Raw genomic sequence first — 14,377 nt, 5'->3', positions numbered from 1 at the left:
GTGAAGTTAGAGTATATAAATAAATACAAAGACATATACAAAATTATTATCATACACATACACAGAGACACTTACACCACACACAATGTCCTTATTAGTTCACATTTTTTGAGAAAAAATTTTTTTTACCTATACTCACTACTGACAATTTTAATTTAAAAAGTGGACTGATGTTAATAATGATAATATGGACCATTTCAAAAGGCTAAATTAATCTAATATATTCACTTAAGATATAACCATAAATTCATTACAAAGAATTTGTACTGAAAATTAAAATTTAAAAATTATGAATATAAAAAGATTAGATTCAAACCACATGGACATATTCTATATCAGCTTCCTTCTTTTGTGTGTGTGCCTTAAATGTACAAGGCAAGGTGCTAGATACTAGGGACATAAAGATAAAAAGGCAGACTCCTACTCAAGGAACTAAATTTAGTGGGAAAGACAGATAACTGACCTGGTAAGTGATAACTATTGGCTTCCCAAGTGGTTCAGTGGTAAACAATCCACCTGCCAATGCAAGGAGATGCAGGAGACACGGGTTTGATCCCTGGGTCGGGAAGATTCCCCTGGAGGAGGAAATGGCAACCTGCTCCAGTATTCTTGCCCAGGAAATCCCATGGACAGAGGAGCCTGGTAGGCTACAGTCTATGGGGTCGCAAAAGAGTTGGACACAACTGAGCATGCACAGAAGTGATAACTACAATAAAGGAAAGGTTATGGTATCTTGGGAGCATAAAGGAGATACTTATGTAAAACCAGTAACATACTACTGGTATCTTCCAAGAGTCTATCCTCCGTTATATATTATCATCACTCCATTGGGCTGTTCATCTGCCCTCAAAACTTTAAAAGAGGGCTTCCAATCCTTTACTACCAAGAGATACATCTGAATTAAATCATTACCATTACCATATGACAAGCCAACGTGCCTAACTACTCTTTTCTCCATGCCCCCATCTCAACACACACATTTCTAAACTGGCTGGAAATGGCTATTTATATCTTTCCAGGCAAGAAATCTTGGCATCATCGACTCTTCCCTTTACTTTCACTAAAACTGTTCACTCTGACTTTCAAAAAGTATTTGACTTATCTTTCTCTATTCTCATGAACACTACTTTTACTTATACTATTATTAACCTTTAAAAAATAGATTGGTGTAAGTCTCCTAGCTGATTTACTTTCATCTAGATTCCTTCCTACTTCAATCTATTGTACTTTAGCTAGGTGTTCAACTCCTTTGCCCATTGTATAATCTACAGAGTTATAAAATAATACAGATGCCTGTGCTCCATAAAGTTCCACAGGCAATACTAACGTGGAATCAAGGTTGATACCCATATGCTTTTGAATATGCTATCTAGGTTGGTCATAACTTTCCTTCCAAGGAGTAAGCGTCTTTTAATTTCATGGCTGCAATCACCATCTGCAGTGATTTGTTGTTACATTTTTTCCCCCCAAAATCAAAGGATCTATACCAATACTGTTGATTTTTACATTTTAAAACGTAAAAATTTCCTAAAAAGATACCTTACTACAAGGTGACTAAAAATAACAAAATCAATAGTTACTATGTGTCCCTCACTGAGTTTATCTAAGTTCCCTTTATCTTCCAGTGTTCAGTTCAATTCAGTTCAGTCGCTCAGTTGTGTCCGACTCTTTGCAACCCCATGAAGCTCAGCACACCAGGCCTCACTGTCCATCACCACTCCCAGAGTTCACCCAGACTCACATCCATCGAGTCAGTGATGCCATCCAGCCATCTCATCCTCTGTTGTCCCCTTCTCCTCCTGCCCTCAATCCCTCCCAGCATCAGAGTCTTTTCCAATCAGTCAACTCTTCCCATGAGGTGGCCAAAGTACTGGAGTTTCAGCTTTAGCATCATTCCTTTCAAAGAAATCCCAGGGCTGATCTCTTTCAGAATGGACTGGTTGGATCTCCTTGCAGTCCAAGGGACTCTCAAGAGTCTTCTCCAACACCACAGTTCAAAAGCATCAATTCTTCGGCGCTCAGCCTTCTTCACAGTCCAACTCTCACATCCATACATGACCACAGGAAAAACCATAGCCTTGACTAGACAGACCTTTGTTGGCAAAGTAATGTCTCTGCTTTTGAATATACTGTCTAGGTTGGTCATAACTTTCCTTCCAAGGAGTAAGCGTCTTTTAATTTCATGGCTGCAATCACCATCTGCAGTGATTTTGGAGCCCAAAAAATAAAGTCTGACACTGTTTCTACTGTTTCCCCATCTATTTCCCATGAAGGGACTGATTATTATATTTTTTTCATTTTTCTTTCCCTGCTAGAAATGCAGTTCAAACTCTCCTAGTGCAACTAGGAGACTCTACTTTCTGTGGACAGTTTTCAACTTACTCATTTGGTGATTGAGCAAAGAGTCCATCAATAAAAAACAGTGCTTTCAGATTCTGTATCAGAATCAGAAAAGAACATGTAAAGAAAAAAAGAGTTAAACGTCACTTGATTAAAAAAAAAAATAGTAAAACAAAGGGAATCTGTTAAAGTGTCTTGGGGTCAGAGAGTTGGTCAGTAATTTAAAGCAGTATTGAAAGCCCCCAAAGGAGAAAAAAATTAGGAAAGTGCAACTAAAAACACAGTTTGTTATTCTAATTTTAAAAGTAATTTCAAAACTTTGTTTCATGAAAAAATGCTAATAATACATTTATTCTTTCTCTTTTAGACCTTTTGATTTTAGTTTAAAATTATTTCTAAATCAAAGGTTTTTCCCTTCCCCCTACAATTCTCTTGTTTTAGCTGTATGCTAAGAAAAAATCAATCACAAATGAGCAGCTTATCCTCAACTGCTGTTGCAGTACCCTTTGTCTTAAACAAGGAGAATAATTTGAATAATCAATAAGAATTGAACATCTATACTAGGCTATTTAGTAGCTGACTCTTAAAATGCTGCTCACAGCTGTTAACCTTTGTAACACATTTTCCTGACTTAGTCTACAAAATCAACCTATTCTGTGTTCTTCTTTTCTGTTTCAGTATCAGTAACCTATCCAATTTATTCTAACTACTTTTAAAATATTATCACTGCTACTAGTAACACTGATTTTTTTTAAATGTAGAAAAGTATAATAAAGATCACCCATTATCCTATGTCTTGAGAAGATCATTGTTAACAGGTTAACATGCATTTTAATTTTTTTCTGATTGATAACCTGCACGGATCTATGTGACAAACTGTTTTAACCCGCTTTGGCAGAAAAAGTAAATTCAGAGACAATTAAATTGATGAAAACTGCTAAAGACATTCACAAAATAGGTTAAAAAAAGAAAGGTTTCCATTTATATAAACTCAATCCTTTATCTATAAGTGACCGACACTAGAAACACTCCTTCTCATCTCCATTGCTAAACATTTCCTGACCATTTCCTTTTGGTAACTACTTCAGATATCAGCACTGCCTGCAACACTGACCTTTATCTCCAATTCTCACTTTACTCTTATACAAATAGGCAAAGGATCTCTAAGTGCTGACAGAGGACAGGCAGTAAAATGGAGTAGAGAGAGGAAAAGTGTTAAAAGAAAAGAGTGCATTAAACTTAACTGCTCACTCACAATCTTATCCAGGACCCCCGACCACAAGCCTGCTCATTGCCACAACAAGCATCAGTTTGCACAAATGCACTGGAAAAGGTGGAGAGAAACTTTTTTCTACCAACCTTATTTTCAGTATTATTCCTGCTTCATTTTCAATTCCACTATCAAAGATAAGGAAAGGGAAAACTGTATTATCCAACACTACACTCATTATCCAGGTCTCACTCCTATCTTTTACTATCTAGTGAATGTTTTGCCTCTTCCTTCATTCTACCCCAATTTATTTTCTTCTCTGATGTCGTCACTCCAGAAGAAACTCATGCTTCACATAGCTCTAACTCAGCAAATCATACTATTATTCCAGGGACTGCCCCATTCTCATCAATTTACATCCTTTTACCCAACACAAATTCTAGGGCTACTTCATGCTTCTCATTTTCCCTCCTACTTCAAGAACATTTGGAGACACCATTAGGCTTTGAACTGGGGGGGGGGGGGGGGGGGGGGGGACATTAATCTCATAAAATCTGTTAAAATCTCATAAAATATGTTTGGTGCTAATGATGAACTATCCAAATTTCAAGCAAGTTATTTTACTATTTTTTAGGACTCAGCTCACTCATGTGTAAAAACAAAGGAAGTCATTTAGATTACCACTTGAAAATCTGGCTGACAAATTTCCAAGCACCATTGACAGGGGTTCTGAAACTGTACATCTGAGGTGGAATGGAGTAATTTTCTAAAAGGCACCCATATGAGTTTACTGTTTATTCATGTTTGGGAATCACTAAAGTTCCTTCTAGTTTAACTTTCAAAGATTCTATGCTGGAATTTTCACTGTATTTTCTGATAGGAATATTGTTATAAAAGGAGTACAGTTTCCATAATTATTGGTATTACAGTACAGGCATGTTACTGATTAAATAGGCCTTTGTAACCTGACCCAGCACCATTTGTATTATTATTTTATAACCAGAGAAGACCTGCAAATGACACTATAATGACAGTAAGACCTCAAAGTAAAGCACTAAATTAATAAAGCACTACTTCTTTGGTATTATTATGTGAAAAATCAGACTTTTTCAGGTGGCATTTTCACAGATTTTTGTCAAATCACAAGTCTTGACCTACATGTCAGAAATAAAGATAGAAAGGGCATGCTTTTTAGGACCTTTTACTTTGCTAGTTCACTGATGGGGCTTTGTATATCATTAAAACCCAGAGAAGTCTAGATCATTGGTGGAATTCAGGGCATTAAAACACCTAAAGAACAGTCTCATTCATATGCTTACAGACTGCCAGAACTTTACCTGCCCTAAAGCAAACTGTATCATTCACTTATGAACTACATGTATCTATCCTAGCTCTGATAACTTCCAAATACTAATTCTCGTTATAAACAAGCGTTCCCTTGGTTAATATTCAGGCTTAAACACATGCTTCAACATGCGGGAACTAAGAGAGAACAAACAGCACTTGAAGACACGATGACACCTAATTTTTGAATGAATTAATAACAAATAATCAAATTATAAAAAGGTAAAAATGGAAATGGAATTATATGCTATCCATTTTTTTCTTTAAAAAGAGGTACTCGTTTAAGTTTGCACAAAATACACGATAAAGTGTGTCCATTTATTTCCTCATTTTTCCAAACAACACAAGAACCTATTGAATGCCATTATGTAAGTGCATTCTCTGAATATCAAGAATGATGCAATCGTTGCTATAGCAACTACTTATTATTGAATAAATTGTGGATTTGGGGTTAAAGCATTCTTTAAAAAAACAAATTTCAATGTCTCAATATGCCTGATAAGTCTCTATTGCTAACTATTAAACAATAACTATAGGCTAATTTTTAGGATTACTATTTAAGCAGCTATTAAAAAATCGAGCCTTGAGTTGTCAAGGGGAAAAAAACTTTAAAGTTTGAAAAATGAAACACATCACCTACATTCAAAAGAACAAAAGATACTTAGTTTTACTCTTCCAGAGTAATTGAAAAGTGTTTGTAACATTATCTTGGCTATCTGTTCCTTCCCACTGTCATAATTTTGCTTCTAATCCAAGCTTAACCAAGTATAAGACAACCACTAGAAGACTGCTGACTTCTCAATGTGCAATTAAGCTAAAGCCAGAAGAAACCAAGAAAATTATCCCTCGTTTTGATCTTTAGAAGAAATGTCTCCTGAGCACGTGAAAAAACTGGGAATTTTCACTGTCAGTTTCTTATAAAATAGTTCTGTAAAAAAGCTTGTATTTTCAAACACCAAATACAACTGTAGATCCCAACTATAAACACTTCTCAGGCCCAAGCAAAAGCTACTATGGCTTCTCCTTTGCTCAAGATCTTCCATAAGAGGGGTTCCCAGCGATGGCCTGTTTCGCGGGGTACCCTTTGGAGGCTTAGTCGTTACATACTATTCATATCTAAAGAATATTTTAAGAATCTGCCCCAGATCTCTTTCTCTCTCGCCTAAATAAACACTAAGATCCAGCATTTAAAGAACGGGATGGGGGGGGCGGGGGGTGGCAAGGATGGAGCCCCTCCCCCTTAGGTGAAGTCCAGTCAGCTAAAAGGCCTGCTGACTTCGCAGCCCTGGAAGCCAATGCGAGGAAGCTCCGGCCCGGGCTAAACCCGCAGGAATGAGGTAGTAAGAAGGGGGTCAAACGCGGCAACAAATCAAACAGGCTGATCAAAGCGCAAGGTGGTCAACTCGCGCTTCTTCCAGTCCATCTTTCTCGAATGGATTTCTACCTGACTTCGTGTTTGAGCTTCTAGTCTCTCGTAACGATCGACCTCCGCCTCCTGTGTTGAGGGTCTGGGTGCTTGTGTGTGGTGACAACAATCTCAGCACCCAGGCTGGGGACAGGGAATGGGGGAGGTGGGGACTCGGCTCCTCCACAGGCCTGGAACTCTCCTGAAGGGCCCTCGAAGAAAAGGGGGCGGGAGGAGGGCTCCTGAAGCCGAACCGAGGACTCGACCGAGAAGGGGGCGTCCTGGCCTAAGAGAGCGGCCCTAGCACGGGCTGACGTGCAGCTCCTTCAGGTTGTAATGGTGGCCCCTTGGGGGAGGGGAGAGGTTGACAAGGGGCCGGGGGCGACGAGGCCTCCCCTTCCCCCCGCTCCGTTCGCTGTTTACCTTCCCGGTACTTCTTGCGGAGCCGCCGGTGGACGCTCTTTACCACCCCGGAGAGCTTCTCTTGCTCCAGCTTCCGCTCCTGCTCCCTAGGCGGCGGAGTGCTCGCGGGTCCGACCCCGTGCCCGCGAGCTGCGCTTCGGCCGCCGGGCCCCGGCTCCATATCGCTGCTGCCGCCGCCGCCGCCGCCCCTCGGGCCCCGCAGACACCCGCCTGACGGAGGAGGTGGGGAAGGAGGAGGCAGCAGCGGAGGCAGCAGCGGGAGGAGGCAGAGGAGTCAGAGCTGCTGCCTAGGAGGTGGCCACTTACTCAAACGCACAAGCTGATTGGTGGACTCTGGAGGGCTGGGCGGAAACGGAAAAGGCCAAAGACCAATAGACGGAGAGCGCTAGGCCACACCCGCTTGTTTGGGAAGGCGAGCAGCTGAAGGAGGCGGGGTTTGCAGGCTGAGGTTGCTGAGGCAGTGGGAGCTCTAGGCCCGACAGCTTCTCTCCCTTCCCCGCCGCTCCAGGGATCCTGTGCGCAGGCGCTGTGATGAGGCCACGGGAGACGCGCCGCAAGCCATGCGCTTGCGCGACTGAGTTTGCTTAGGTTGGGCATCTTTCTACTGCCCAGCTTTCTCATGTCTTCTAGCCATTTCCCCTCCTGAGAGTTACATTCTGGTGTGATGCAGTCAGGGTCCTCTATCTGAGCCTCAGCTTCACCTTGTCAGTTGTGGGTTCCCTTTAGCTGCGTGGCCCTGAGAAGCGCTTAGGAGATGACTTGGGAGCACGAGAATTTTACATTTTAAGGAACCCAGGCATGGATGCTTTGGTAGGCACAAAAAGAGGTCTGGCTACCAAGTGGGTGCGTCCTGAGTTGTGTCCCGCTCCTTGCAACCCTATGGACTGTAGCCCGTCAGGCTCCTCTGTCAATGGAATTTTCCAGGCAAGAATGCTGGAGTGGGTTGCATTTCCTACCTCAGAGGATCTTCCCGACCCAGGGATCGAACCTAAGTCTTTGGTATTGGCAGGAGTATTCTTTACCACTGTGCCACCTGGGAAGCCCAAGCACTGTTTAATTCAAGAGCCAACAGTGAATGATGCCTCTAGTGCTAGGGTTGGGCAGAAAAACATGGGAACTGGGGAAAGGAGAGGGGCAGTAAAAAGCAATGTAAGATGGAAGACGGGAAAGGAAAGCTAGAGAATCCATAACAGATGCCCTTGAGAACGTCTGTGGTGGCCTGGGTGTCAGAGAAAGCCTGCCTTGGTTTAATTTGCATCAGAATTCGCATCAGAACTCTGAGCACTTTTAATGTTGGCATGGGTAACTTGCTGCCTTTTAAATGGTTAGGTTAATCTAGGCAGAGTGCCAAAGTGGATTTGGCAACCTGTTCTACCTCCTTCCTCTTCTCTCTTCTCATGAGAAGCTTATGGGGAATACGGTTATTGAGTTCTGTCCCAGAAAGGGATTGAGAGAGAGAGAGCACATTAGCTTTCAAGTGGTACTGAGGCTGCTGGAGTTTCAGAGATTCAACCAGCTGAGGTCCCTTAATGAATTGTGTTAGGCTGTAGTGTTCCCACCCCACCCACCGCACTGCAGTTGGTTACATGATGTTTGGAAATTGTTGCAATAACAATCTGATCAGTAATTTTATAAATATAGATGAGGCCTGCATTGTGTAACCATTTTGTATGCCACCTTCTGAATAATGAGATCTTGAAAAAGGTAGCATTATACAGTCTCCAGAACATAGGAGGAGCAAGAGTGTGGAAGTGAAGGGAGAAGATTGGTGAAATATAAGATGAAAGGTATGTCCCTACCCTCTGTGAAGAAGCAGATCAAACACAGATAAACTTCATAAGAACTAATTGTAGTTATGAGGAGAAATTACACAGACATGGCTAATAAAATGAGAATGCATGTGTACTAAGTTGATTCAGTTGTGTCAGACTCTTTGATTTGAGAACCTGAGGACCATAGCCCACCAGGCTTCTCTGTCCATGGGATTCTCCAGGCAAGAATAGTGAAGTGGGTTGTCATGCCCTTCTCCAAATAAAATGAGAATATGGGATCTTATGGAGAAGGCAGTGGCAACCCATTCCAGTACTCTTGCCTGGAAAATCCCATGGACAGAGGAGCCTGGTAGGCTGCAGTCCATGGGGTCGCTAAGAGTCGGACACGACTGAAGCGACTTAGCAGCAGCAGCAGCATGGGATCTTATTTGGGGTGGGAGGAAATTTCATTTGGGAAAAAGAGGAACTTGAAAAGACAGCATCGTTTCACTCTTTCCATATTTTAATATTTATTGAAGGCAGAAAGAGGTGCAAATATTTGAAAGTTATAGTCATAGTAAAGAGAGCATTAAATTTCATTTGTACTGAATTGGCTTCCCTGGTGGCTCAGACCACAAAGAATCTTCCTGCAATGCAGGAGACACAGGTTCAATCCCTGGGTTGGTTCAATCCCTTCTCCCCTGGAGAAGGGAATGGCAACCCACTCCAGTATTCTTGCCTGGAAAATTCCATGGACAGAGGAGCTTGGCAGGCTACAATTCATGGGGTTGTCAAGAGTCGGACATGAGTGAGTGACTAACACACATACAGTCATAAAGAGAGTATTAAATTTCATTTGTACTGAATTGTAGTTAAAAGAATTTTTCCCTCCATGCTACTACTAGTACATGAATTTTTGTGTGTGTATGTGCACTCAGTTGTGTCTGACTCTTTGCGACCTCATGGACTGTAGAGAGTCAGACACGACTGAGTGACTGAATTGAACTGAGTATAGGAAAATATCCTTGGCAAGAAAAATAACTTGTTTTCTTTGTTCAGTTCAGTTCAGTTGCTCAGTCATGTCGGACTCTTTGTGACCCCATGGACTGCAGCATGCCAGGCCTCCCTGTCCATCACCAACTCCTGGAGTTTACTCAAACTCATGTACATTGAGTTGGTGATGCCATTCAACCATCTCATCCTCTGTCATCCCCTTCTCCTCCTGCCTTCAATCTTTCCCATCATCAGGGTCTTTTCCAATGAGTCAGTTCTTCACATCAGGTGGCTAAAGTATTGGAGTTTCAGCTTAAACATCAGTCCTTCCAATGAACACCCAGGACTGATCTCCTTTAGGATGGACTGGTTGGATCTCCTTGCAGTCCAAGGGACTCTCAAGAGTCTTCTCCAACACCACAGTTCAAAAGCATGAATTCTTCAGCACTCAGCCTTCTTTACAATCCAACTGTCACATCCATACATGACTACTGGAAAAACCATAGCCTTGACTAGACGGACCTTTGTTGGCAAAGGAATGTCTCTACTTTTTAATATGCTGTCTAGGTTGGTCATAACTTTCTTTCCAAGGAATAAGCGTCTTTTAATTTCATGGCTGCAGTCACCATCTGCAGTGATTTTGGAGCCCCCCCAAATAAAGGGGGTTCTCTTGCCTTGAGAACCCCATGAACAGTATGTCTTCTTTGTAAGGAAACTGAATTCCCATAGACAATGAGAAGAGTCAACATGTAAAAATAAAGTGCATTCTGTTTTCAGAATGAATTCAAAACGTATTAATGATGATGAAAAGTAAACTTGTAAAATCCACATCAAAATCTGGGTGGTGGCACTAAGCTAGCAAATAGAAAGATTCTGAGCATACTTTGCAAAAGTGTTGTACTTTTCATTGCTACACTTATTGAGTTTTCCTTAGGAGGGAGAAGGTTGCACAATGGAAATTAGGGTTCTTTATTGAAAGCATTAATCATTGGTATTTTTTATTCCTCTTTGACCCTCTTTATCATTAAAATCTTAAAAGCAATTAGGTTTTAATGTATAATAGAAGTATTAGTATTAAATTTATAGTTACAAAATACACAATGGTGTACAATAGTGCAAAAGACTTGTTATTATTGAAGAAAGAGGTATTCCAAGCTGGGCAAATATTCAGCTCATGGCTATTTAGAAATAGAATTTTTAGCAATTCAGTTAAAATAAAGACAAGAAAAATAAAAGGCTATATTATTAAAAATATTTATATATTATTTTTATAGCTTTTACCTATTAATATAAAAATATCCATGAAGTTTAAGTACTTTTCTTCTAGTAATTCAAGCTTTCAAAATGTAGATGTATCATTAATTTGGCACATTTAGAGAAACTGTTGAAAAGCTTTTGCTTTTCATATTTAATTTCAAATTATAGAAACTTTTTCTTGGAAAATGTATTTAATGTTTTCGATAGAAACAAACATAGCTGAGAACTGGCAAGAAAAAAAAATTTCAGTGGTGTATTTCCCTTCAGCATGACAGATCATAACTTTAGATTTCTTTCTATTTATTGAAAATAAAATTATTTTCTTTAAATATTTGTTTATAGTTACTGGTACAATGTCTTCCCTATAATTAACATATCTGCCAACATAAAAATCTTTAAAATAACACAGATTAACTGTCTTTCCAGAGTTAGTATGTAGAATGTGTTGACTAGAATTAATTACAGCAAGTGCATGCATGCTAAGTCACTTCAGTCATGTCCAACTCTGTGCGACCCCATAGAGGGCAGCCCACCAGGCTCCCCTGTCCCTGGGATTCTCCAGGCAAGAACACTGGAGTGGGTTGCCATTTCCTTCTCCAATGCATGAAAGTGAAAAGTGAAAGTGAAGTCGCTCAGTCATGTCCGACTCTTAGCGACCCCATGGACTGCAGCCTACCAGGCTCCTCCATCCATGGGATTTTCCAGGCAAGAGTACTGGAGTGGGGTGCCATTGCCTTCTCCGAATTACAGCAAGTGGTAACCATTAACTATTGCCTCACAAATGCAACTATAAAGTTTACAATATTTTTGTGAGATACTAATTATAAAGTTCATTTAATTACCACAGCAAGGCCAATGTAGGAGGAGATTCACCTAGGAAATGGGAAGTATTCTTCCAGGTGATGGATGTTGTCCTTATAATAAGAGTAGGACTGAGAGATTTTCTGAATCTTGATTCCGTCTTTACGTTAACTACCAGAGCAAGGTGCTTGATTTTCTGAGCCTTAATTTTTCTCCTTTTAATGTAAATGAAGAGATTGGATTAGACTAGCGTTTTTCAAGTTTTTGTGTTCACCATGACTCATAGTAAAAAATGCATCTTACATTGGGGCTTGGGATATATGTATGTACATATATCCTATATATATATACACACACACACACACGCACACATCCCAAGTCCTGATGTAAAATGTGTGTATATAAATATACATTGTATATACAAATATAAATATATATTACACATATGTATATCTATATTGTACATATACATATATAGAGACACACATATATAATTAGGACAAATGTTTTATCACCAGACAATACTTACCTTCCCTAAGTGCAATCCATGGTGATATTTACAATTCTATTTTTTTTAAACTTTGGAGCACACTCCATTGATTTTTATGGTGTTTTAATGAGTCATGGCTTAAAATTTAGAAAACACTGGCAATTTAAAAGATCTCTTTCAACCCCAAACCACTGTAATTCTATGACTCACATTGATTTTAAGAATGCTTTGTGAGATGTACGTTGCCATGTTGAGGCCACTCAGTGCCTTTTAAACATCATTTTTATGTCTGGGGAATTTCCACTATTATGAATGCAGGCCTAAAGAAATGACTGGACTCTGCTAATCATATTCTCTGGAATGAGCTGTCTGTTCAGAAAAGAGCAGAACAATGAAGCAGAAGCTACAGGGAAACTTTTGATTTCTTGAGGGAGACTGTGCTCGTGTGGGTCTTTTAGGATAACAGCAATCGAAGTCCTATCTTCTACTGTCCAACATTTGCTTTTTAAGCCAAAAAACAGCGAGGTGAGAGCTAACACATTAGTAGCTGACAGTGAGATCTGACCTAGGACATTAGTTTCTGGGTCTGACTTAGGTGTAGATCCAGGCTGGGTTGTCTGTAAGTCTTCCTCACTGGTCCTGGAGATTGAGGGGACAACTGACATCCTTTAAGAAGTGCCTTGTCTATTTGAACAGCTGGAGTGAGCCCTGTTTTTTGTATAGAAATGTCTAGTGAATAAACATCTCAGAAGAGAATTAGTTGACCTGAAGGCAGTTTTCACTGGCCGTCACTGTGACTTTTGGTGATCTGTTCTCTATTGGGTTCCTCACCTTCCTCTACTGCCAATGATGGTGACTTGTTCTTACTTCACAGTTGTCTGAATAAAAGAAAATCATAAACTGAAAATGTTTTGAATGGTTAAAGAATTACAAAAGCAAATAAATGTGATAGGTATCATTTATTTTTAAGAGACTTGATAAAATTTTCCTGGATGCTGGAAGCTAGATTTAGACTTTCATTTATTGAATGTGCATCAGTCTCCCTCTAGATTTTAATAGCTTGTCACTGAATCATCTTTCATTTTTCTTTTCCTAAAGGAAAGGTCTTTAGAAAACACAGATCTCATCCATAGATCTCATACACAGATCTCATACTAGATTTGAAATTACAAGATGTTATATGTCAAAGAAGGAAGCAACCACAATACATTTCCCAAAGTCAACTGTATTTCCCCATAATTTTAAAAATACAATTAGAAATTTTTTTGGAAAGCCAAATCAAAAGTTCCAGCCATAAAATTTTAATAAAAATGATATTTCTAATTTACCTAGAGTTCTGAAAATTCTTTATTCTAAAACTGAACTTCAAAAATTCTTCTTTTATTCAGTAAAGATGTATTCAGCCATAGGTCAAAAGTCTCAGTATTGTCTCAAGAGTCTTCTCCAACACCACAGTTCAAAAGCATCAATTCTTTGGTGCTCAGCTTTCTTTATAGTCCAACTCTCACATCTATACATGACCACTGGAAAAACCATAGCCTTGACTAGACGGACCTTTGTTGGCAAAGTAATATCTCTGCTTTTTAATATGCTATCTAGGTTGGTTATAATTTTCCTTCCAAAGAGTAAGTGTCTTTTAATTTCATGGCTGCAATCACCATCTGCAGTGATTATGCAGCCCCAAAAAATAAAGTCAGCCCCTGTTTCCACTATTTCCCCATCTATTTGCCATGAAGTGACGGGACCAGATGCCGTGATCTTAGTTTTCTGAATGTTGAGCTTTAAGCCAACTTTTTCACTCTCCTCTTTCACTTTCCTCAAGATGATGTTTAGTTCTTCTTCACTTTCTGCCATAAGGGTGGTGTCATCTGCATATCTGAGGTTATTGATATTTCTCCCAGCAATCTTGATTGGTCATCAGGGGAAAGCAAATTAGAATCACAGAGCTACCACTACACATCAATGCTAATGACTAAATTTTAAAAGTTTGCCCATGCCAAGTATTGGATTGAACATAGAGGAAGGAGAATTCTCACACAATGCAGGTGCAAATGTTAAATGATGTGATTACTTTTGGAAATGGTTTGACACTCTCTGTGGCTCAGACGGTAAAACGTCTGCCTACAGTATGGGAAACCCGGGTTCGATTCCTGGGTCGGGAGGATCCCCTGGAGAAGGAAATAGTAACCCTCTCCAGTACACTTGCTTGGAAAATCCTGTAGACAGAGGATCCTGGTAGGCTACAGTCCACGAGGTTGCAAAGAGTCAGGCACGACTGAGCGATATAACTTGGGACTTCCCTAGAAGCTCAGACGGTAAAGCTTCTGTCTGCAATTCAGGAGACCCGGGTTCGATCCCTGGGT

General features: G+C 40.1%; 1 protein-coding gene across 1 annotated transcript in view; it reads right to left on the bottom strand.

The window, feature by feature from the left end:
• The window catches only part of BMT2 (base methyltransferase of 25S rRNA 2 homolog), a 91,969-nt gene extending 84,947 nt beyond the window's left edge, over positions 1-7,022 (bottom strand). Inside the window, exon 1 of the mRNA XM_055590336.1 lies at positions 6,723-7,022. Coding sequence (XP_055446311.1) covers positions 6,723-6,882 — 160 coding nt within the window. The 5' untranslated portion in view covers positions 6,883-7,022. The remainder of the gene's footprint in view (positions 1-6,722) is intronic.
• Positions 7,023-14,377: the final 7,355 nt, after the last annotated feature.

The sequence above is a fragment of the Bubalus kerabau genome, chromosome 8, assembly GCF_029407905.1.
Source record: "Bubalus kerabau isolate K-KA32 ecotype Philippines breed swamp buffalo chromosome 8, PCC_UOA_SB_1v2, whole genome shotgun sequence".
NCBI classification, from domain to species: domain Eukaryota; kingdom Metazoa; phylum Chordata; class Mammalia; order Artiodactyla; family Bovidae; genus Bubalus; species Bubalus kerabau.
The sequence above is the reverse complement of the archived record's forward strand: the minus strand, read 5'-3'. Positions and strand labels throughout refer to the sequence as shown.